This window comes from Xiphophorus hellerii, chromosome 13, assembly GCF_003331165.1.
Source record: "Xiphophorus hellerii strain 12219 chromosome 13, Xiphophorus_hellerii-4.1, whole genome shotgun sequence".
Classification (NCBI taxonomy): domain Eukaryota; kingdom Metazoa; phylum Chordata; class Actinopteri; order Cyprinodontiformes; family Poeciliidae; genus Xiphophorus; species Xiphophorus hellerii.
The window spans coordinates 4826737-4852074 of NC_045684.1; the positions used below are offsets into that span (position 1 = coordinate 4826737).

The window sequence follows — 25338 nt, forward strand, 5'->3', positions numbered from 1 at the left end:
GTTTTGACTTCTTTATTTGTCTATTTTTACTTTGCCAGAGGAAAAACAATATTTTGTTCACAGTGTGCTGCATGTTAGTAGAGGTTGTTTGCTGCACAGGAACATCAGCTCCTCAATATTAGTTATAATAAATCTATAATTTCATTTTAATTTATTTATATAGCTACAATTTATTTAAGAAGATGTTCTCTTGTTGCACTATACCAAAATCCATTAAATAAGCTTAAAAGTGAAAAAGCTATACAACTTTCCTACTAAGTTACGGATAATATGAATTCAGTTTATGACTTATTCTTTAAAAAAAATGATGAAAAAAAAGATCTTAAAATCTCATTTTAAATAAGCTATTAAAAGTGTCATATGTTTGGTCAGTTGGCAGTCATCAGTGATGGATTGTTTTTCAGTGTCTGAACATAACTTGCCTGAACTTTATTGACGGTCAGAGAGAAGTCAGAGTTTGATCTACTGTCTATGAAACCATTTAGAGTCCCTGAAACTTTTCTCCTGGACAAATAATGAACAGTTGGAGAGTTTCACCCAATTTCTGTGCTAACCAAGATGTTTATTGCCAAACATCTGGCTCACAAATAGAATTTCATTTTAATTTTTGTTAAAGCCATGTTTCTACTTACTGAGAAAATTAGGCCAAAACAAATGTACCTCCATTTAAATAAACTCAACACACAACCCTAGATTGTGTTCAGAAAATCTCCAAGTGTACCTACATGATGACATTTCATTTCAGCCTTAAGTCACATTTGATCTTCCCCAACAAAGTTTCTCCAGGTGTAATATTCCAACCTCTACATTAACTTCAAAGCCTAATTGGAAATGTGCCACTTATTTCAATATTCATGTGAATGTCATGGTTTCTGTGCTTAGTGATCTGTGTCAGTGTCTGCTGGAGCATCCAGCTGGAGTTTCCGTTCAGTCTGACTGAGGGAGGTTTTTGTATGACTGTTTTTCACTGTGTGAACAGCTCATATTTGCTAACATCAAATTCTCCCTTACAGTAGTAAATTGCAGCATCTTCAGCCTGAACTTCACTGATGGTCAGAGTGAAGTCAGAGTTTGATCCACTGCCTGTAAAACGATTTGGAGTCCCTGATGCTCGAGTGCTAGTACGATAAATGAGAAGCTTAGGAGTTTGTCCATCTTTCTGTTGGTACCAGGCTAAACGATAGCAAGAACAGTTACTGTAATAATAAACATTTTGTCCGGTTCTACAATTGATGGTAACAGATCCTCCAAGATCAGCTCTCACTGCTGCAGGCTGATTCACTGAAACCTGGATTTTGGATTCTGAGGACACAGAGACAAAAACATGCAGCAGCTTCATGGTTCAGTCGGCTTCATTTCAGAGGGACAGATGTTCATAGAGGAGAGGAGTTGGATTCTCTGGACTTTACCTGTGAAGCAGCAGCAGAGGAGAGTCCAGATGAGGATGCAGATCAAAGTCATGTTTTTGATGAGGAGGATTTCTGTGTCTTCTGTTGTGATGAAGGACAGCTGTCAGTCATCCAGTGTTCAACTGTCAGGACTATAAACTCTCCCAGAGCACTGGAGCATGGAGCTGCTGATGCAAAGTGACTCTATGGAAATGCTCTGACTGACTCCAACAGGGATTTTGGATCAATGTGATTATATAATTTCTCATCACAGGTACAATCATATATTTTAGGTATTGTGTAGTCTTGTGTGCTTTGCAAAATGACTGTCTGAGCTCTTTTTTATGCGCCATCAGCAAAACTATACTGGAAATTGAAATATGTGTTCTGTTTGTCTGCATAAAAGTAACTTGTGAAAATAACAACCTTTAAGCATGTATCAAACATACTTTTCATTAAGATCACGTTTTGTATTTGAATATCTTTTGTTTTTGTCAATGTGATGAAATTTTCTAATCCTCTATGGAATTAAAGGTCTTCATCAGCTTTTCAGTGGAAGATTATTATAATTAACAAAGGAAAAGGCTAGAAAACATCAATTCGTATGTTATTAATCTTTACAATGAGCTTTACTGAGTAAATTGAGTCACTGAAATAAATTCACTATTTCATACTAATTTCCACCTGTAAATTAAATGGTAATGGAATTTGTTGTCATATTTCCCACCATTTCTGTAGAAGTGCAATCAACTAGTATTAAAATGACGAGTAGAAATTACATGTTTACCAACATCAGTTTGTTAGTTCGCATTTTGTCTTTATCTCTGTTCTGTTGATCAAATAAGAGATTCAGAAAAGCTGGTGACAGATCATATTTATAAACTCTGCCATTATTATATCAGTTTTTGCTTTAAATCAAGATTCAAATTATCTTCAAAGTTTTTTAAATGTTTTAAACGAGATGGAAAATACCTCATGCTTAAACGAGATGGAAAATACCTGATGCTCTACATGCCTTTTCTCAGATTAATTCACAACTTTTGAAGAGCTATACATTTAATTGAAGGAATTGAAGCACAGTATGTTATGGTAATAATATGAAATAAAAAAACTATTTAATTAAAAATGTGATGTTTAAATTAACCCTTTTTTTTTACCCCTCCAGGGGGTATTTTTGTCGGCTCTTGTGTCCCTTATATGACAGTGGGCTGACAGGAAACGGGGAAGGAGACGGGGAAGACATGCGGCAAATGTCGTCGGGTCCGGGACTCAAACCCGCGACGGCCGCATCGAGGACCCAAGGCCTCCAGACACGTGTCGCGTCAACCGCCACGCCACCACGGCACGCCCCAAAATTAACCATTTTGAACATGATTCTGTGAACATCTTCTGCTTCAGTCCAACTGCGGTTCAGTTCCTTTGCAGCTGAGGGAGGTTTTTGTATGACGTTGTTTCACTGTGTGAACGGAAAGCTGTAATCCTGCTGACAGTAATAAACTCCTGCATCTTCAGCCTGAACTCTGCTGATGGTCAGAGTGAAATCAGTTCCAGACTGACTCCCACTGAAACGATCAGGAACTCCAGACTGAAGATTTGATCTCCAATAAATCAGGAGTTTGGGAGATTCTCCAGGTTTCTGGAGGTACCAGTCTACCTCATTGCTGACATATCCACTGGCTTTACATTCAATGGAGACTCTCTGTCCTAGATCAACAGACAGAGATCCCGGAGTCTGAGTCATAATTATGTCTCCTGATGAACATGAAAGAGAAAAAATATTTATACTCATTAGACTTAGAAAACTCAACTGAAGGTCAGAGCTTATATTTTAATCTCTCCATCAGAGCATAAAGTCTTTGTGATTAATCTGACGACATCCTCAACATCCTCACCCTGAACCAGGAGACCCCGGATGGTCAGCAGTGGAGTCAGTGACATCATCATTGTGCTGCTGGTGTATCAGTGGCTCTGAAAGGCCTGGACAGCCACTGATCAACTCCGACCTCTTAACAGCTGGAGCAGAGAGGCAGGACACATATGCAAACACATAGTCAGTCACATGGGGTCATCATGTTTCCTCCTGAACATTGGCAGATAGACGTCTATGTATCTAACATTATGTAGCAATGATCTGCTGCTTGTGAACTGATTAAATATTAGTTGATGTTCTTTTAGATATTTTGAAATATTTAATCATACTGGATTCTATAGAAAAAGATGGTAAACTAAAGGTCCTGTAATTCACATCAATTCAGGACTGAAAAGAAATTAACATATCATAAGTACACGGGGCATTTATTAATCACTACAGTAGTTACTGTAAAAAATATATATAATTATGTGCCAAATGATTTCAGGTCATATGGTTAAATGTTTTGTGTTTAGTCATATGTTCAGTTTAGTTTTGCCTGGATTTTTAATATTATAGTTCAGTTTGTGTGAGCATAACATTTTATCTTATATTTTAACTCTTCCTGACAAGTCAAATTATGGGTTCTCTGATATGAGAGAACCCAAATCCATATTTCCATAGTCTTGGAAATATGAAGATTTGCAAGTCAGAAGATCATTTTATAAGGTGAAATATTATTAAACACAGACATGTGTTCACTTCCAAATTCTTCACCAAATATGAAGAGTCAACTTTGACATTTTAGTTACAGCAACCTAGGAATAAATATTTGAGTGCAAAATTGTTTTCTTCTCATATCAATAGAAATTCTTTTTTTTAAATATTCTTAAAACTGAACTGTTATGCTGAGAGTGTGTGTGTGGGTGGGTGAGGAAGGATGTCTTGAGTGAACTGATGCAGCTACAGTTCAGTTTCTGTTCTGACTGATGGAGGGGGATTTTGTGTGAGATTTATTTTTGAGAACAAAACTTGACCTGTTCTCAGAAATTTACCAACAAAAATAACCTGCAGCAAGTCTCTCAGCAGCATCTCTTCCTCTTCGCTCTCCTCTCCATTTCCTGTAGAGTCTAAAAAAGTATATTTAAAAAGGTCTGGTAATCCTGAAACCGACTTGATGCTATGGTTCATCAGTGATGCCTGTCAGTTGTCATGGTAACTAATTGACAAGAGAGGAGTAAAACATTTGCATGAGTTTCATGTACCAGTTTTTTTTATCTCAGTCTCATCTTTTTGAGACCTTTCTGCTTATTTGACCTTTCTGCTTATTATAATGAGCCGTTGTTCATAATCATTTTTAGCGGCTTATGGATGTGCACTTCTAAAAGGAGAGGAAAAAACTTGCATACCACATGTGTTTTGCTTGCAGCACTCTTTATACTTTTCATGACATCCACAATAATTTCATGAAGTGAAAATTAAAATATCACCATGACTCATCTTCAGCCTCCTCTTTCTTTTATCATCCAACATTTCTTTAACATTGACAATATATGAATGAGTGGAGCTGAAGTAAGAAAACTGAAAATTATTTAAACAGTAATTTATATTTTCAGCTTTTATTTGTATTAATAACTTAGTGTTACTGCCCTGTAGTTCATGCCCAACTTTAAGTCCATAAAATTAAGATTCAGAAGTATGCAGGTCATGTGTTACTACTGCCCTCATGTGGCCATGATAGAGCTGGCATGCGGTTGTTTTTAAAGATTTTAGACATATAAATTACAATTTCCGCTTTAAAACAGGGCAGAGAAATGTGGATTTGAAAGAAAACCTTCTATATCTAACATGATAATTCTCTCTATCGTCTGTATCTGTATGCTGTCTGTCCAAAACCATAACCGGTGTTACTCCTATTGTCTCTTTTGAGCTCCTTGTTCATGAGAAACACTTCCACCAATTAAAAAATAAGTTACAGTACTAATACTCTAAGTAAGACCATCAATAACTATGTTTTTTTTAATAAAATACTCACCACAAACCTGTTTTATATGTTTTAACTCTTTTTTCTGTGCTTTTGTGTTATTTTTATATCTACAGATAAAGAAATAAACAGTTTCAGTGTCAACAATGTGTATTTTCTGACATACACAAAACAAACTATGAATGTGGTTAAATAAGATTTTTCTTTCTTTAGAAAAGACTGTAAAGTATTTATTACATATTTAGTTGTAAGATAAATGTAATAATATTCTGTATTTTGATCATTTTCCCCTCTGGTTAATTTCCATTTCCTCCCTTCTTCCTCATTTTGCTCTCTTCTCCTCCTCTCCGTCTTTGTTGATGACGTTTCTGAAGAGAGTGATGAGCGGCCTCTTGCTGTGCTCCTGCCAGCTCTTCATGAAGCCCCCGTAGCGTTTGCCCGCCACAGGGCCACTCCAGCGGAAGTGCTTCATCTTGTACGGGATGTCTTTTTTATCATGCTGCTCATTGGAGACCTCCTCTGCTTCCTCTTGTCTCTCCTCATCCTCAGCTGTCATTTTTTCCCTGGAAAGCTCCCACCACCTCAGCTCTCCAGGGAAAATCTCAGCTGAGTCCCCATCTACCTTTTTGCCTGCAGGGATTTCCGCTGGATGACGCTTTCTCCCAAGAGGCTTCCCCCAACGGAAATGCTCCATGGAGTAGGAATGTTTGGCTTGAGAGGAGGAGGAAGAGGGTGAAGGAGAAAGAAAGATGGATGAGGGAGGATGCTGAAGGTGAACACTGCTAAGAATGGAGGTCATCTCATGAGGGTCAAGTCCACAAAGCTGGAAACACTCCTGCAGGATGAGCAAACATTTGGGAAATTGTGAAAAAAAAAAACCAAACAAAAAAACCCAACATATTTTAAATTTTAATGACGCTTCAGTTTCATTCAGTAAATTGAATGAATGAGTCCCATTGACTGGAACTTGCTATCTCCACTTGCTATTCATGAATGTATTGTCAATTACATAAATTAGACAAAGTTTGGGACCCAGTACAAACCCTTGAGGATCCCTACAAATAATATCCAAACAACCAGAACAAACATTACCCAACTACCAAAATAACTTTTTATTCTTAAGGCAATTTGAACAATTATTCAGCAACCAATAAAACATATTTCTCAAAACATTGTGTCTGTCTCTCACAACAATAATACAGATTACCCACTTTATTTTCTTTATTTGGAACAATCCATCTCTATAAGGTTCACAGTTGAATGTTGGAAATGCTCTTATCCTGTAAAATAGCTACATTAAAACTACTTCAGTGTGCAAAGGAAACCTCAGCAGAGTATATTTGATGTTAACAGGAAAATAGTTTCATCTTGTCACATCTGTGATATTCTTTGATGTCACAGATTTCACATGTTTGTCACAACATTCTGCCTCTGGCTGTTAAAATATCAAACTTCTGTCAAGATTAGATACTTTGCATTACCATTCTGATTGTATATGTTTTTATCTATCTTTAATCTCTAAAAATTAAGAAGTTTTGCTTTATTAAATAATGTTAGTAATCAAATTAATGCTTTATATGATGATAATATTACTAATGGAAATGGATTTGATCAATTTTTTTAAAATGTGACATTATACCCAAATTGACTGTCATGAAGCCAAATGTGTCTGATTGTATTTACCGTCATGCTGCTCTCAGAGATGAGCTCCTGGCAGCTCCGGCGCTCCCAACAGCGACTGAACGTCGTTCTGGCCCCGCCCACCGTCACTGCAACCACCAATAGCAACACAGGATGCATTCTTCTGATTTCTGCGGGAGATAAACAACATAAAAGCTTCTCATTATGAGAGAAGTTCACCATTAACATTTTCAAAATATAAATGTTTAGATTTAAATAAAACAACTGCCATCAAAGCTATTTAATGTTTTAAATATTCTAAAATATGTATTTCTACTGTGAAGAAATAATAATAATAATAATAATAATAATAATAATAATAATAATCACCTTTTCTCCTTGGTCTTTCTGCTCTTCCTTCCGCCAAAGATTTCTCTTTCCTCTTGTTTACTTCTGACTGATCGATTGACTTTATACCCTTTCAGCCAAGGACACTCAAACATTACGCACAAACAAACTGACGTCACTGCGACCCGCTATGATTTTGTTCAAGAGGTCTGTAAATATAGATTACTCTGCAAAAGTAAACAACCAATTAAGGGCCCTCCACATTTTCCACCTACATCCACACATCACCTTCCTCATTATCACTGATATCTACCAGGAAAAGAAAAAAAGGCTTTTAGGAATACAAAAATGTCAAATATTATGTAAATATTAATATTTTGAATTTAAAAAATATTTTAAAATCATAATCATTTTCATTGGTATGTTACAGATTTTTCAGACACAATGTAGTTCTAATTTATCTTGACATCTGTTGTTCTTTTGGAACACATTTATTATTCAATGCATTTAAAATTTACAAAATTGCACATTTGAAAGTATTAAAAAGTGTTGGCAGTCCTGTTCACCATTTTGATCAAGACTGAAAGAATCTAAAGATTATCTCCATTTGCACCTATTTTTATCAAGATGAAAATTGGTCAGGTGTTGTATCATCAGCTCTATTAAATAGACTCCCAAAGCTGAAAATATAAAGCTGTGACAGAAAAAAAGGTCCTTCTTGACGGCTAATATTACCACATTCATTTGCTTCAATCTTTAAGTAAGTTAAAAGTCTAATACTTTTTGTTTTGCATCTCAAGACACTTTAGCTGACAGAAATAAAAGCTTTACTTCAAGTCAGAGGCCATTAAAAAGTTTCAGGGCTGTTTTTCTTTCTCTAATGGAGCAACACAAGCTTCTTCAGGAGGCAGGAAGCTAAATATAAACCCTTTAGTGCAGCTTTGACCTTGGGACCCCACTTAGTTCAGTCCATATACGGGGCACCATGTTCAGGGAGGAAATACAGACATCAATTTGCTTCGGTTTTCATCATTTGCTCTTTAATAATTGTAGTCATGTTCAATTAATCTCAAAAATATGTTATAAATCTCAAAGTTACAGAAAATTATAGCGTAAAATAGGATTTGTTGTGCAGGTTTGATACTCTAAAAGATAAATGTTTCAGTTATAAAAAAGGACATCGGAAAAGTTGACACAAAAATAAAACATATTACAGTGCATTTGAACACTGTGTTATTCTATGGAAATAAAATTATGAATTTCAACACAGAATTATGGAACTATTATATTTAGAATTACCTCCAGGTCTACTAAAAACATGAACACTCAAGTCACACAATTAATAAATAAGTAAGATAGCATCCTTCACAATCTTTGGCAGCCCTTTTTGCTCATGTTTTTTGGGGGTAAAGATTACTTTGGGCTCCAAGCTGCTTGCAAATCCAGCTATTTTAAGCTTTTCACATTTTGCCTTTGAAGTAACGTTTTTTCCAGTAGATATTTCTTGGCTTAAGAACAGCAACATGTGACTGCCCTAATTCAATGGCATGTTCTCTTGTCTTTCCCATTGTGAAGAACATCTAAGAGAAGTGGGCCTCTCTGCACATCATTATGTTGTTGTTGTCATTTCTAAATTACGTTCCTACAATGCATCCAATTAAAACTCTAATCAAAATTGTGAAGTCCAAATTTAAATGAACTTTTTTCAAAGTAAGGAATTTTGGTACAGTCATTTTATTAAAAACAAAAAAAATCTTAGCAAATGAATGAAGCAGTCTAATAAATGATTGGATTGAAAACAATTATGGAAAATATGCTGTTGCAATAAAAAAATAAAATGATTATTATGGAGGGGACTGACGCATATGTATTGTGATAGTTTTTAAGGTGTTGCAAAGTAGAGTAGTTTGTACTGCACAGTTCAGTTTAAATCTAAGTGCTTCAGGGAAAATAGAGGAGCAAATGTCAAAAAAATGTATTGAAACAATAAATACATTAAAACAGTAATGGGAAACTGAACACTCAAACTTAGCAAATGTGCAAGCCTGAAGTTAAGTGGAGGACAACACTAAAGTAAAAACAAAACAACATAATAATATCTAACAATTAAAATGATTATTTTATGAAAATACAGACTATATGTGCAGTATTTATTTGGTTCTTTATCTCCTGTAATGTTTTTAGTCTAATTTGTAGTCAGATTACTCTGATCCTCCTTGTAATTTATTACCTTTAAGGGAAATGGCTTCCAATCTTCTTATCAGATTATCAGGATAAGATGTCATACCCGGTGCTGAACACACCCACACACACCTACACACGCACACAGACATATACACACACGGTCTTACAGTGTAGCTGTGTAGGTGCTGTTCTACTGAGTTGAAGTCAGGACTGAGACATGGCCACAGGTAGGACTGTCCTTCTCAAAGCTAATTTCCCCTTTTCAGACTTTTTCCTTTAAATTAAATATTTATAGTGATGCATCTGACAGAAAACTGCATTAATTAGATATGTATTTGGGAAGTTACCTTTTAATCACAGGGTTGGCTAGTCTAAAACCTGCATTTTAATTGCATTAAAGCTAAAAGTGACCATAACATTGACAATAAGGCCTGAAACTATTTGATTCCACAAACACATTGGCAAAGTCATATTTGAGGCAGCAAAAAGAGAGCAATCGATTGTTTTTTGTTGTTTTTACAGACTTCTTACAGTCAGGCTATTGCTGAGCATAGACAGTAGAATCTTTTGCTTCATCTGTTTTTGAAAATAATTTTCAGTCACAGACCATCCAAAAAGATTTAGTAAATATCATGAGAATTTTATCAACTCAAGGTAAAGGTTACCAGCTTCTGAATGTGGAACCACACAAGACATCATTCTGCTCCTACAATGTTGCCTCCTGATGTTCATCCTGGAACTGAGTACACCGGTGAATTGGATTTACAATGGAGTAAAGTCAACAGCAGCCAGAGAGGGCAACTTGCTAAATTTTCAATATGAAGTTAGAACCAGTGCTGTGGACATTTTTACTCACGGGCTGGTGTTTCCATTATCCCAGTGCTGACTTTGTGGACTTAAATGAAAACACTAAAGTTGAACTGCAGGATGCACAAGAGTCCAAGAAAAATATGTTTGACAAGAACACCCGGAAACCAAGGGATTTACCTGACATGCAGATGGAGTCAAACTGGAATGTACCTGACTTAAACCAGGGTACCTATGAAGATGCTGACTGGCACCCGTCTGCCTCAATCCTAGAAGCGTTTTCTGACCTGAATCCTGATGCCCCAACAGTCATACAGATCGACAGTGCAGGTGGTGTGGACAGTAGCACTAACCAAACTTTCAACCAGACACATTGTGGAGAGTACAGCAGCCAGCTGATGCCTAATGGACAGTGTCGCCTGATGGCAACTCTGCCTCGTGTGGGAATGACAGAAAAACGCTGTCCGGACATGTTTCGCTGCACAGATGAGATTTCATTCTGGCTTCAAGAGAACCAAAACAGAAAGCAGCAGCTTGAGGAGCTGAGGGAGACAATGTCTGAGCTGCAGGAGGAGGTGAGGAACCACCGGCATCGAGTCAAGGCCCTGGAGATGCAGGTAAACTTAATGAAACTTGCCATTTTTGGCTACTTATAGCTGATTCCAAGTAGAAGAGATTCCAAAAACAAAATAAAGGTTTTGGGTACCAAACATGATGCCAGCCTCTTAGAAGTAGCACAGCCCCTGTCAGTAGAATTGTTGACAGAATGGAACTAGGCCAGGGGAAGCTACTTTCAGTCTTGATAAAGGATGCAATATGGTGACCAAACCAGCCTTCGTGCTTTGGGCTGGTAAATGGTTTACACAGAGTCCTGATTGTGGCTGCATCATTCAGTGGAATGAACGAATACACAATAAAATCTTTTTAAAAATTCCCCAAAATTGGACATGAACATCAAGGCCTGTCGTGTAATCATCAAAAGCACATACAATGTCCGTGTTCTGAGCAGCCAGCAGGGGGCGCCAACTCCCTATACTGCACATGAAGAAAAGGATGAAAAATCTGCTCAAGTTTCAACCAAAAGTTTATTTTATTTCAGATCTATTACTTATGCACATATTCTTCCTCCTAATCCTCTCCAATGCTGCCCTGGGCAACTGCCCATGTGTCTAATATAATAAAACTCCACAGTGTGACCCTGTAAGCCCAGCTATCCTTTCTCTATACACATTTTTTTTGCAGGGACATGGGGTTGGTGCAGATCTCCAGTGGTTATTTTTGGGTACACCTTAAACAAGTTGCTATGCCAACACAGGGCATCACGGAGACATGTAGGAAATACAATGATGTACAAACACATTTTGAATTCATGCACATTTTGAGAGACCAAATGAACTTATCAGTCATATTTTTGAACTGTGAGAGGAAGGCGGAGTAGTAGGAAGAGAATCCAAACTTCATGCCAAAAGACCCCAGATGGGATTTATACCCAGGATCTTCTTACTGCAAGGCAACATTGCTAACAACCACACATAGCCCATGGCAAATTCAGATTTATTTTTTAAAAAATGTTCAAGTTGTATTTTGTATTCATATGTCACCCTAGGAAAATATCAGTTTAAACAAATGCATCAAAGCTTCAATTTAATGACATTTATACCTCTGTTGAGGTTATGTTAGTATTTAACCAGAGCTATACTGTACATAAATACTCATAATTTACGATTAATATTCTCTCTATATGAATCTTTTAGCTGTGATGCAGCGTGTCTCTCTCTAAAGTGATGACGTTTCTGCCTCAAGTCTTGCTAAAAACATCCTAATTTTTGGCAAAGGTTTGGCAAAATGTTTGGGGGAAAAACTGCACAACTACAATTCAAGCAACCTATTCTATGGAATGCCTTCATTCAAAATGTCACAATTTCAAATATTTCTTTCACTGCTGAAATGTTAGGGCAAAGGGTAAGGAGATAACAGAGATCGTTAAGGTGATGTTAGATGATTCAAGTGGACAATAATCTACAGTAAACACGAGCCTAGCGATATGATGTTGTTACATCTTGTTGTCTGAACAGGAATTTCAACTCTTATTTATCCAAACATCCAGTATATGGGTGAACAAAAGGAAAGGAAGGTAAATTAGGAAGTACAGATTAGTAGAAGTGAATTAATATTTGTTACTTTTGTCAAAATATGTAAAAAATATGTACAACACAGCATCTTTCTTTTGCTATCTTTGTTTTTCTAGTCCTTTTGCTTATCTCCCTGTCTAACTTTATCTCCCTGTCTTCACACCCTTTAAGTCCTCCTTAACCCTGAATGCTAACAGGATTATCTGGAGACCTTTTGGTCAGGGCACTTATATCCTTAAGAGTCTGCCTGACACTTAGAGGATCCTTTCCGGCTGTACTGTCAATGCCCTCCCAATCGTTTACGTCAAGTTTGCAAGTCTGAAGCATGCAAGGAAAGTTTTATGATTCAACAACTTTTAATTTCATTTTACTATGTTAGATCCCGATGAAAAAATACATGAGGAATTTGTTGCAATAGCTGAGAGATAGAGCCATTTACTGAATAAAATTTAATATTCAGAATATTTGCAGACAAATAAAAATAGTGTTTTTTCTATTTTAATCTAGAGATCATTTAAAGTCAATTCAGTGAAACTGCATGAAAAGGTTTTGAACTAAAGGGACAAAAATGGAAAAAGTAAGGGTGTATACATTTTAAAGCACTATCAATATGGTACATCTTATAGGACAGCATCCTTTCTGTTTAAAAGAAGGCATTCTATACCATCGGTGTTCAACAAAAGTTTTAAAGAGAAAAAATTCAAAGAAACAAGAAAGATAAAAATACACAGAGAATCTAAGACTTTGAGTAAAAAGAGCCATTTTTACTTAAAGTAAAAACTGGCAGGTAAGCCTTGAAGATTAACCCAAAACTTCTTCATACCCTTTGAGTTTTGAGGAATCTTGATTTTAACAACTGTTTGTTCTCACTGTAAGTAAAGATAATGTAATAATGTTTTGAAGTGGCCCAATCAGAGTCCCAACTACATCTGCAGTGAATGGAGCTAAATCCAGGGTAATGGTAAAGAACTAAGCTAAATATCTCCAAAGATATATATTATCAAAGCTGTGCAGGAATTGAAAGTGTTTGGTTTAGAGCTGCCCAGTGTATTGCAGTCAATAAAATGTTAGTTTTGGGAACATTGCAATCGATCAAGTCTGCCTGGATATAATATTTGGTAGGCTCTTCAGGGCACAAGTATTGCTGTTATTAATGCAAATAACATATTTCTTCCAACACCTTCTTCTGTTTCCCCTGATTCACAACACAATGCTTTTGCTCACAAATAGAAGTGGAACAAGAGCAAAAAGAAGCGCATTTGTTTTCCCAGTATTAGCCACCTCTGGCTTTATGGCTGATATGACAATAAGCATCCTTAAATTGACTCCAGAGTAGGGTAAAATATATTTAATGGCCATTGTTTAATAAAATGTATATAAAAATTTATATTTCTTTAATGACAATCATTTGTCTTAATGTTTATTCATCTTTTGTGATCTCATTCCCAAACTTTTTGGCTGAATGAAAATGTTTAGAAATCTAAATCTACCTGGTGTATTCTGGCTTATCCATCTGTATAAACAACTTTATAAGAGTTGCAGTGTTGTAACTTCAAAAATGTGATTTCAGAGACATCACTGAGTTTATATGACCCAAGCAGAGTTTTCCTGCCTGTGTCCCACAGGGTGAAGACAGCGTCAGATGGAACTCAACCGTGGGCCATCGCTTGCATTTCTTGGAGCTGCGCCACGCAGAGGCCGACACGCTGCTCCAAGTGCACGCAGCGCTGCTGTATGAGCTGCAGGCGCAGCTTCGCAACCTGTCAGCCACCATGCAGCACATGAGTCGCAGCAGCAGCTGCACAATCAATGTGATCAAGGCCACGCCGCCTCTCAGCATGAGAAACACACTGGCACCAGGTACACATGCATTGTGGTGAGTTGGGAGCTGCATGCAACTTTATTGGTTCACAAAAATATAAATAAATAAAAATACAACAAACAGTAGAGTTAATCCCTGCTTTGCTATGTAAGAATCTTACCTATTAAACAAACTCCAGGTTTAATATTTTGTCGGACCCTTTTCTTTTTTTCCATGCTTTGAATTCTGAGTGCTGCAAATTTTAAGTTCTTGGAAATTATCTAATGCAAGCTCAAGGTATTTCCATGTTTTAATCTTCTGATTTGGATTTGAAACTTTCAATTGCAGTCTTATTTTTGCACTGGAATAGACAAACTTTCCTAGACCAGAAAGTGTCTTGTTACTGAGAGCAAGTTTCAAATTGGAAGTTTCAAATCAGACATTATTTGGAAATGGTATTGGATTGGAGTTTTTAATGCATTTGTAACCATTAAATCCACTCAGAAAAAGTGAAAGAATCATTCTCTTCATCTACTTTAGAAAATAGATAGACTGTATATTCCTTTCACATTTCAACACATTACAACTAGAAACCTTTGTGTATGTCAGCTTCTTTAAGTAATTTTTAAATTCTGTTCTTCTACAAAGACTTATAGAGTTGTGGAGTGCATGAGTGTCATATCAATGCATTGTTTTACCTGAGCTGTGAATGTCTGCAGCTCCTCCGGAGCTCCTAAGGACTTCTGCAGTGTTTCTCTAACTCATGTTTTTTCCTGCTTGATCTGTCAGTTAGGGTGAGCGGCCACATCTTGCCATAGTATTTGTATTTTCAGATGATGGATGAAAAGTTGCACCACAAGATGTTAAAAGTTCAGAATATTGTTCTACAGCTAACTCTGCTTTAAACATCTCCTCATCTTTATTTCTGAATTGTCTGATGTGTTTCTGGATCATGATGCTGTTTGTTCACTAAGGTTGTCCAACATATCTGAGTCCTTCACAGAACAGTTGATTTGTGGATTTTATTCAAGCATATTAGACTAAAGAGGGCTGAACAGAAGATACACTATACTTCTTAGATATTTATTTGTAAAAGAAGAACATAAAAAATGAAAATACATTGTGTTCTAATTCACAGATAAACTCTGTAAAACAGTCAGAATTTTGTGCTCTTAAAATGACAAGATGTGAAAAGTTTGAAGCTTTTGCAAGGCATTGTATGCTGCACGTTGTTTTTAGACAGTGTGTGTTTCTTTGTCTCTGTCTCCCTCAGGTGGACAGTACCTGTCTTTCTGTCCATCAGACTGTACATCTCTGTATCACAATGGTGTGCGTCGTTCAGGAGTTTACACCATTGTTATGTCACCAGGCACCACTTTTCCTGTTTACTGTGACATGGAGACAGATGGTAAGAAACCCATAAGCTATAAGAAAACTTTTAAAAACTAAGCTATGCATTTTTTTCATGTAACAACCTAATATTTGTTTGTTTGTTTTTTTCTTTAAGATGGAAAATGTTGATAAAAACAAACAGCCCTCCTGTTTGCACACAACTCTGCACTGAATCTCTAAAGTGGGGTGTGTGTAGTACTCATGTATTTACATGTGTGTACCAGGTGGAGGCTGGACTGTATTTCAGCACAGGCGTGACGGCTCAGTCAGTTTTAATCGTGGCTGGGCCGAATACCGAGATGGTTTTGGTGAAGCACGAGGAGAACATTGGCTGGGCAACCATCATGTTCACCTGCTGTCCAACCAGGGTCACTACAGCCTTCGCATTGACATGCAGGACTGGAGCCACGCCCACAGGCACGCCCTGTATCAGTCTTTCAGGTACAGACAGAGACTGTAAACAAAGACAACAAAAGTAAAGCCTTAAAGTTGCAGTACCGGTGATGTGTTGAGGCATTTTGCTTAATGTCATCCATTAGAGCAGGGGTGTCAAACTCCAGTCCTCGAGGGCCACTGTCCTGCAACTTTTAGATGTGCCTCTGCTGCACCACAGCTGAACAGAATAATTAGGTCATTAGCAAGGCTCTGGAGAACTGATCTACACAAGGAGGAGGTAATTAAGCCATTTCATTCCAGTGTTTTGTACTTGTGGCACATCTGAAAACTGTAGGTCAGCGGCCCTTGAGGACTGGAGTCTGACACCTGTGCATTAGAGGATAAATAGCATTAAATGGGTTAAAATGTTGTCTACTTGTCCTCCTTCTTCAGGATAGACAATGAAGAAAACCAGTATCGCCTTCATGTTTCTGGTTTCAGTGGAACAGTGGAGGATTCCTTCGGCTGGTATCACGACCAACACGGTTTCAGCACACCAGACACGGGGAACATCTGTGCTGAGATCAGTCACGCCGGCTGGTGGTTCCACCAATGTTTCTACACCAACCTCAATGGAGTTTACTACAAGGTATATGCCAGACCAACACTTAACAGAGTTAACTCACCATAGTCTGTGTTAACTGTAGATGGAAGCATTTGTAACTCTGACCAAAAGATACAGCAGAAATTTCTAGAACCTGAATAAAAGGACAAACAGTAAAACATAATAAATCTGCTATTTTGCAAATGGCATGCAAATCCTTAAACTGACTGAAGCACGTTTTAAGTTTTAATATTTAGTGTTTTGGGGTTTAAATCTGTTATATAGGAATATATAACAGATTTTATATGGGTTTATAGGTATTCAATAATACTTTTGCTAATTTGGATCCTTTAGCTAAAGCCATAGCTCTGAAAGATGTTACAGAAGATTTAAAGCACCAGACTGTTTAAAGGTAGCAGTCAGGTGAAGAAAACAAAAAAAACTTCACAAGAATGGATGTAACATGAGACACTCGTGAGAGTTTTCAACTTTTGGAGAGAATATGGAGGACAGTGACGCTACAAAAACATGGTATTGCTCTAAAATTGATGTAAATTTGGTATGGCCTTAATTGCCTGTAATTTTTCGCTTATAAAGTTATCTTTGGTGCAAAATCATACTTCACATGACCAAAAGAAAAACAAAACAGTTGGCTAACTCAACCCATCAGAAAATCTGAGGATGAGATATCTCTATTGGAGATCTTTTACAAAGTGGACTAATATTGCCAAGTCTAGATGCACCATGCTGACAGATTTCTGGCAAAAACTTGAAGGCTTAAATTTAATCAAAAGGTGTTTCAACAAAACGTTAGTTTAAAAATGTTCACATTCATGCAGCCACCATATGTTTTTTAGATGAATTTTACAAGATAAACTGTATGTATTCCACCAGAGGAGGGAAAATGTTGAATTTTAATTAGACATAATGGTTTTCTCAAAAAAGTTATTTTTTACTATTCAAGGTACATAAGCATGACTGTGAAAAAATGTGTTGTCTCCGTTAGGGCGGCCGGTACTCTTTGAGGGCCCACAACTTGCTGGGGCCAGATGGCATCGTCTGGTTTTCCTGGAAGGATTCAGACTTCTACTCTCTGAAGGGGGTCACCATGATGATTCGGCCGCAAAGTTTCAGAAGTCTGTCGCCATAGTGACAGGGCATTTTCATTGCTGGTTTTTAAGAAAACTGCCAAATGTACTGACACTGCCAATATATTATTACTGCTAAAAATAATCCCTTGGCATGCTTGATTTTTCCTTTAAAATTCATTTCTTCAAATTTACAGGGGGCAGTCTGTTCTAAATTAAATAAGTATCTAGCCGTTCTTAAGATTTACCAAGAGGTTTCATTTCGTAGACGGGTTTTCTGAATGACCCATGTTGGTTTTATGGAGAGATGCTTACCTGTTTATTTTAATTTCCATGCCAATAACCAGAATTATTTAATTACAGTGGCTTCACTGCTTAAACAATAACTGCCAAGATTTAGACTATGAATGTATACTTTTGGTTACCTAACTTCTTACCTGGCTGCAGTTTAATGAACAGATCAGACACAGTTATGAATTTGTAAAGTACATTAAGTTTTTTTTTATTATTGAGGTAGGGTGTAAAGTTTAAGCTTAGCAGATACATTTTGACTTCTGTTGAATAAATTGAAGAATTTCTGTGCATGATGCTTGAAATACACCACTGCCACACACCAACCTGATAATACTGAATAATTGAAGTTTAAACAGTTCAATTAAAATATATGTTTTTTTCCCCCAATTGATCAACTTGTCTCATTTTCCTTAAGCACCAACTCTGAACTTACTGTAGCCAACTCAACGGCATGCCTTTAGTTGTATAATCAGACAAATACATAAAACTGATTATACATTTCTTTATTAATTACAGGTATTAATTTGAACATCTACAGAACTTTTCAGAGTCATAAACTGTGAATTCAGACAGGTTGTTAACTTAGTGGTGCAGCCTGTAAAGGTGAACTCCATCAGGCATGACTCTTCAGACAGATTGTACCAGGAGGTCAGTCAGTCTTGGTGTTCTCATTGTGTGTTTGGGCAGGTTTTCCCTCAGATAGCCAGACTGACTAATCTCAGGAGAGGTGAGGTGTTTATGTGGGACGCTCTCGTGGGCGGGTGACAAACTGCCACCACAGAGGGGGGAGGTCACCCTCCTTGCGGGCAGGAGGCAGAGCTTCGGTCCTGGGGCCACCAGCTGGAGTTTCGGCTTCCAGCTGAGCAACCTGGAGGCAGACAAAGGCAAAAACTGTCTCATACTTTTATCGGGCATCGGTTTTGTTTCTTCCATGTTATTTTCCATGTCATGTGAGACAATTAAATACATTTACCCTTATTTTTAGAATGTTTCTAAAAAACACTAGTTTTAATGTTTAATCTGGTAAACTAGATTAAAGCAGAATATTTTCTCAAAACAAACGTATCCTACAATGTGAAATAAGCATGTTCCTGAGACATTTATTCAATTTTAAGTAGAAGTTATTTGTTAGCTGTTGAAATATTTCAAAGAAACAGACCATAATATAATTGATAAGTTTTCATTATTTTCTATATAAGACTATAAAAGTCTCTTAATACATTACAGTTGCTTGCCTGAAACCTAATTAATGTACTCATTATATTAAATTAATTGATACACAAGCATAATTTATAGCAATGTAAAAAAAGTGGCATTTTTACATCAACCTTATAAATGAGATGCACGTCTACTTTTTTACAAAAATGTTACTTCATTTTTTAGCATTAAACTTTGATGCCATCTTGTGGATGCATTAATGCCTATTTAGTTAAATGTGCCAAATTTATGTAGACAGGAAGAAAAAAAATTATTTGAAAAAACACTTTACATCAAAATAAAAGACACCCATGAGAGGTACATTAAAAGAGTCCCATTTTAAGGGAAAACACACAATTTTCAGACTCAAATACACATTTGAAATAGATTAGGACTGCACTGGTTTTTCTTTACAAACTTCTTATGTCAAGATACACTTCCTAAAGATAAGTGAAAAAGGAATGTAAGCCCTGCTTACCTCTCTATCCCAGCTCTGCAGTCTGAGCTTCTTCCACTGCTCCCTCTTGGAGAAGTAGTCAGGGTACATGGCCTTTTCTGAGGGGTGCCAATGGTCCAGCACCCATTCTGGCACCTACAAACACAAACTACATCTTAAATCATTCACTAATACATCAAATTTGGTCTGCCTACCTTGTAAAGGTATATTTTACCTGCAATAATAGTATTTAAAATGAACCAAGATGCTTCTACAAACTACCTACAGTTCAGCTGCAGGTACAGCATGTCAATAGTTAGCTACAGAAACACAAGGTAAACCTGTAAAAGTATGGTCTCCATTAGTTGGAAGCAGGGTTCTATGTACTTGTTACAAGGGATCAGTATCATACTGAAGAGTCAGGTAAACGGAAAAACGTTCTAAACGAACAGTCTGGCTAAAGAGCTAGATTTCTACTCTGAAAAAAAAAACAAAAAGAGAGAGAGAGAGACAAAAAGAAAACTCAAGCAACAACTAAACAGCATTATTCACACCACTTCTGGTTTGGTCCCATCTGACCTTGTAGCATTCATATCTTTCATAGGAGGTTCCTCCAGGAGAGTCAGGGAAGATGTAAGGCTGGGGATGTTGGTTAGCCCAGAACTCCTCCTCGCCTGCCTTTAGCATCATAGTGGCCTTCACCATGTCCTTTTCATTCTTGTTCTCGTCAAAGCGAGCCCGGAGAATGCAGGCATAGAAACGGTATTTGTCTCTGTGGTAGAAAAACACCATGCAAAGCTTCAATGTTTACATTTTACACAAATAATATCAAGTATGACTTGCAAACATAAAGGACCTGAATGACAGCTACAACAAGAAAGTAAAGGTACAGTTTGGCTGGCCTATAAAAACTTCAAAGTAAAACTATAATATCATGACTTATTACAAATATAAAACAAATCTGATATATCTTGTAACAACTGTAACTGTAGCATTTAAGCTTTTTAAATGAAATTATAACATTGATTTGCCAAGGACCAACCAAATAAAAAAAACATGCATCTTGTCACTTCACCATGTACCTTAAAATAAAGACGTTTTACAGAAACGTCTTTATATGCAAAGTTGAAAATTATTATTTTCTCTGGAAAGCTACATAAACCTACGGCGGTTTACAACAACGTTTAATCATTCGGAGCTTCAGGTCCCCCTTCTGCATAAATAATAATAGTAGAAGCTAATGGATGCTAGCGAACACCAAGTGAGTTCCTCAAAAGTCCTTTAAAATAGAGATTAAAGCAACCCTGTGATGAAGCTGCAAATACTGGGTGATATTCCTGTATATGTGACAGCAATGAAAACAACACAACATCTTGGATGACATGTCAATGAATGACCTGGGGCGCTAACAACAAGTAGCTAACCTAGCTTCACTGTTAGCTTAGCAAGAAGCAAGAACAACTGCTCTCACCAAAACACTTGAACCATATTATTCTGTTAACTAAATAAATAAAAAACTCCGATCTTACCTAAATACACACCATGATTCGAGGTGCCTTAAAGACTTCTTGTAAAGTCTCATCACTTTCTGCTGGTGAGTAAGAAAAGCAGACGCCATTTTCGCCGTCCGCTGTCACCTTCCCACAGAACAGCGCGTTGGATTCTGGGATTTTGTGCCTTTTCGGCGTCATTATCGTAAATGCCAAAATATTGCGCATACATATGTCTTATATACGTAGTCATCCTTTAATCAGAGGTGTTTGAAGAGTGCATTCGTATGTTGGCAGCTTAAATTAGTCTGTGTCATTTGAATAAGATATTAGAACTTGCTAGCCAAGTGTTTCAGAAAAGTTGTTTACTCCTGCGTACGTTATTACGGTAAAGCGACATTATGGGAATAGTGAGGGCTGCGTGTGTAGCTCTTTGCAGAACTATTACAACCATGGCACAGTATAAATTCATTGGTGAGACATTTATGTTTTTGGTTAATTAAAAACGTAGATAAAAGTGATTGACTCATTGTGCTCGCTTGTTTGATGCCAGGTTTAGTGGTGGTTTAACGCAGTTTACCTCTTTGGCTGTACGTAGAGCTGAAGCTTCTGTAACAGAGTTCAAGAATACGAACACTAAAGTTTAAATATTCAGTTCCTACACTAAGCTAATCCAACCAACTATTTCTGTTACTCTTGGTAAAGCGATTATGCTTTAAAGTAAGCAATCGTTGCATATGTCCGTTTGTCAGAGCAAATCCATCTACTGCCGTTTTGCATTTCTAGAGTTCACGCAAAATTCCCTTGATTTTTAGATTACCACACCATAAACACGTTAATGAGCCGAATATATATCAGGAAAATGACCAATATCACAACGCTGAATGCTAAATAATGACTTATTTCCACCCTTTTTATGTCTAGATATTGGTGTGAACCTGACTGATCCCATGTTCAGAGGACTCTACAGGGGGAAGCAAAAACATGACGGTGAGTTATTCTCCACTGTCTGAACCTAATTAGATACACGTGCAGACAATCGATGAGTAGGAAAATAAATTGAACCACCTCACAGCATCTCAACCCAGACTTTGACTAGGTCACTCCAAAACCATAATTCTACTGTGTCATCAAGTTGTTTTTGGCTAATTTTTGAAAATCCTTTTGCCTACTTCATGTTGTTTGACAGGTTCTGTTTAGGTGTTCTTCATCAGTAGCAAAGACTACTTACAATGTGGCATCTATGTTTACAGGAAACCTGAAGTTTATTAACATCAACACTTTTATTCAAGTTTTTGTGTGTTTATAGTAAGTCATGTTGACATCATGACATTCGACCACTGCTGTCACATGTTTTCCTGCTTTGGTGCAACCCTAATTTAACATGTGAGGTGTCTAGATCAGCTTAAACTTTGTCAATTTTTCTGACAGATGACTTTGATCAGATCATCGGCAGAGCTCTTGGAATTGGTGTTGAAAAGGTATGTTACATATTGACAAGTCTCATGGAGGAGGAAATGAGTGCAGCTCGCACTACATAATGGCAGACATTTTTGGTCTCATGCATTCTGTCCTTTTGGACTTGTGAACCTGTTCCTGTGTTTCAGTTTATGATCACAGGAGGGAACCTTGAAGACAGCAAGGAAGCTGTTAAACTGGCTGAGACCCGAGGTAACAGCAAAAGAGCAGAACATTTTTGGTATAATGTTAGAGAACAGAACCCTGTTCATACATACAGACAAATCCATCACATCTCTCCATAGCCCTCATTCCAGACCAGAACCAGACCAATTTTAGCTCCCCTTTTATTGTAGGTGAATTTTACTGCACAGTTGGTTGCCATCCCACCCGCTGCAGTGAGTTTGAGCAGAATGGAGAATCACAGTACTTCTCTGGGCTGAATGAGCTGGCAGCAGCTCACAGAGGAAAAGTGGTGGCCATTGGGGAGTGTGGGCTAGGTGAGTCTAAATGATAACTCAGCTAACATTTTCCTTCCCCTGAGACGTTTTCTGTTATTCCAATTGTTTTGCTGTTACTTTCAGATCCAGGGAAGTGGTGATTTATTTTATTTTCTTGTTTCAGATTTTGACAGATTGGAATTTTGCCCAAAAGAGACTCAACTTAAGTAGGTTTTTATGTTATTATTGCAAGATACATTGGGGTTAATTTAACAATTTTAGTATCTGGACAAAACACTGACTTGTCATCTAGTTTCATGTCTATAACTGGGACTTAATTCAGCCATATCTGTCATAATAACTTGAGAAAAATATAAAAATTCTTCAGTATTAGTTGCATTTTATTCTGAAGAAATATTCTGCTAAATTTTTACAAAAGGAAAGTGTGCATCCTTTTTTAACTTCAGATTCTATATAGGTTGTTTTTCATTTGCTTGATGTAAACATATAACCAGCAAGTCAGCACTAGTTGCAAATACATATTTAAAGATATGAATGTTTGGTCCAGTTTCCATAAATAAATCAATGATACTGGTTCTTTGTGCACTGTCATTTGTTTCATTCATTTACTCAAGGTTCTATTTCCAGATACTTTGAGAAGCAGTTTGACTTGGCAGAAGAGACCAAGTTGCCCATGTTCCTCCACTGCAGAAACTCCCATCAGGAATTCATTGGTAGTTTTATGGAGTAGTCAAGCATTTCATGCCAAGTATTGATTTTAATGATGACAATAACTCTCTCCATTTTTTATTTATTTATTTTTTGTTAGATATCATGAAGAGAAATCGAGACAGATGTGTTGGAGGAGTGGTGAGAAAAGATTTGATTGCTGTTTTATTTAATCTACTTTTTGGTGTAATTTTTTTTTGTTTGTTTTTGGAAGCAGTCATCATTAATACACTTTTTGTTTAGAATTTTATTGTGCTGTGGAATCACACTTTTATGTCAAAGCCTTCAAAAGAAATGTGTAAAAGGCACATTTTTTGTGACAAGTTCTTTTCCAAAACATTTCTGTAAAACTAGAAAATCTGACAGGTATGTAAGCTATGTAGAATGAGATGTTTCATATGTTCTCCTTCAGGTCCACTCATTTGATGGGACAGCAGAGGATGCTGCAGCACTCATTGACCTGGATCTTTATATTGGAATAAATGGATGGTGAGAAGATTTTCTAACAGGATGCTTGGTGTGGCTGCAAAAGTTAAAAACTTGACTCCGTGAATGAAACTCTAAGATTAAGTTTAGGTCAATTCTTATATTTCAACAGATCATATAATATATGATATAAGTAAAGAGAGCAAATTAAGTTGTTTTAAATTACTGGGCATTTGAACCAGTTTCCAAATTTGTAAAAATATAATATTTTCTGTAAATATGTAAAAAAAACCCTGGTATGTTGGCGGAGTCTTGTAGGAGCATAGTACAAACAACACTGCTGCTTATCATATCCAGTTCTTTAATTAACAATATTACATTTTCTCAGCTCTTTGAAAACAGAGGCTAATATGGAAGCCATGAAGGCTATCCCCACTGAGCGACTCATGATTGAAACTGGTGAGTAAACAATTGTTGTGTATGTATAAATATATATATAGTTGTTTTCATCTTGTCAGAAGATGACTGAATCATGGATATCTTATCCTTATATCATATGTTGCTATCATATCTAACATTACCACAGTTCTGAATTTCCAAAATTTGAGAGATGTGATGTGTACAACAGAAGTCCCAGTTACTTTACTTTTTAATTTTCATAAAATACTTAAGTGAAATATTTTGACACATAGAAAATGCACACTTGGATTGCAATCTAGGATATTAAACCTGCATATTAGTATTGCATCTGGATCGTTACTTTGTTTTCCTTTCAGATGCTCCATGGTGTGGTGTGAAGAACACTCATGCTGGCTCCAAATATGTTAAAACAACATTTCCCACAAAGAAGAAATGGGAAGCAGGCCACTGCCTGAAAGACCGAAATGAACCCTGTCATATCATGTGAGTATCTCTATGGATGAGTAACAAAAGTTACCTTGTTTGTGAAACTCATTGGATGAGTTCTATACTTATCAAGTCTTTAAATGTTTGTTTTTTTCAGACAAGTTTTAGAGGTGATTGCAGCTGCAAGGGAAGAGGATCCAGTGGAGTTAGCCAACACAATTTACAGCAACACCATCAAAGTATTTTTCAGCTCTAGCTGATGATAAATACACATAGAGATGTGCATAAATGCATGCATATTTTGTGCCTCAATAAATGTATGGATTAAACATTGCCATTTTCCAAAATGAAATCTTTTGCTATGTTATTATACTGTATATTACTGTTGTACCAACTAAAAACTGGTTCCTTTCTGCATATTGCTGTACAGCAGAGAGGGACAACATTTAT

General features: G+C 36.8%; 4 protein-coding genes across 5 annotated transcripts; 2 read left to right on the forward strand and 2 right to left on the reverse strand.

Moving 5' to 3' along the window:
- Positions 1-4664: 4664 nt before the first annotated feature.
- On the reverse strand, positions 4665-7030 carry LOC116731359 (pro-opiomelanocortin-like). The gene is made up of 2 exons (XM_032581102.1): positions 6905-7030; positions 4665-6056 (listed from the first exon to the last, which is right to left on the reverse strand). Exons 1-2 carry the CDS (start codon positions 7019-7021, stop codon positions 5544-5546), a joined length of 630 nt encoding a protein of 209 aa, XP_032436993.1. The 5' UTR covers positions 7022-7030; the 3' UTR covers positions 4665-5543.
- Positions 7031-9586: 2556 nt separating this feature from the next.
- On the forward strand, positions 9587-18194 carry LOC116731234 (angiopoietin-related protein 7-like). The gene is made up of 6 exons (XM_032580884.1): positions 9587-10797; positions 13938-14172; positions 15387-15521; positions 15730-15946; positions 16334-16529; positions 17491-18194. The coding sequence occupies exons 1-6, from the start codon at positions 10192-10194 to the stop codon at positions 17632-17634; spliced, it is 1533 nt and encodes a 510-aa protein (XP_032436775.1). The 5' UTR covers positions 9587-10191; the 3' UTR covers positions 17635-18194.
- Positions 18195-18348: 154 nt separating this feature from the next.
- ndufb9 (NADH:ubiquinone oxidoreductase subunit B9) lies at positions 18349-21179 on the reverse strand. 2 transcript variants are annotated; one of them, XM_032580881.1, is made up of 4 exons: positions 21029-21179; positions 20079-20271; positions 19542-19655; positions 18349-18734 (listed from the first exon to the last, which is right to left on the reverse strand). In XM_032580881.1, the coding sequence occupies exons 1-4, from the start codon at positions 21115-21117 to the stop codon at positions 18603-18605; spliced, it is 528 nt and encodes a 175-aa protein (XP_032436772.1). In that variant the 5' UTR covers positions 21118-21179; the 3' UTR covers positions 18349-18602. The 2 variants fall into 2 exon arrangements, with proteins under 2 accessions (XP_032436772.1, XP_032436773.1); XM_032580882.1 differs by having other exon boundaries at positions 21041-21161.
- A 62-nt stretch (positions 21180-21241) lies between these two features.
- tatdn1 (TatD DNase domain containing 1) lies at positions 21242-25240 on the forward strand. The gene is made up of 12 exons (XM_032580880.1): positions 21242-21463; positions 21914-21979; positions 22421-22470; positions 22597-22660; positions 22804-22947; positions 23072-23114; positions 23536-23621; positions 23717-23757; positions 24029-24105; positions 24431-24501; positions 24819-24945; positions 25046-25240. Exons 1-12 carry the CDS (start codon positions 21391-21393, stop codon positions 25146-25148), a joined length of 945 nt encoding a protein of 314 aa, XP_032436771.1. The 5' UTR covers positions 21242-21390; the 3' UTR covers positions 25149-25240.
- Positions 25241-25338: the final 98 nt, after the last annotated feature.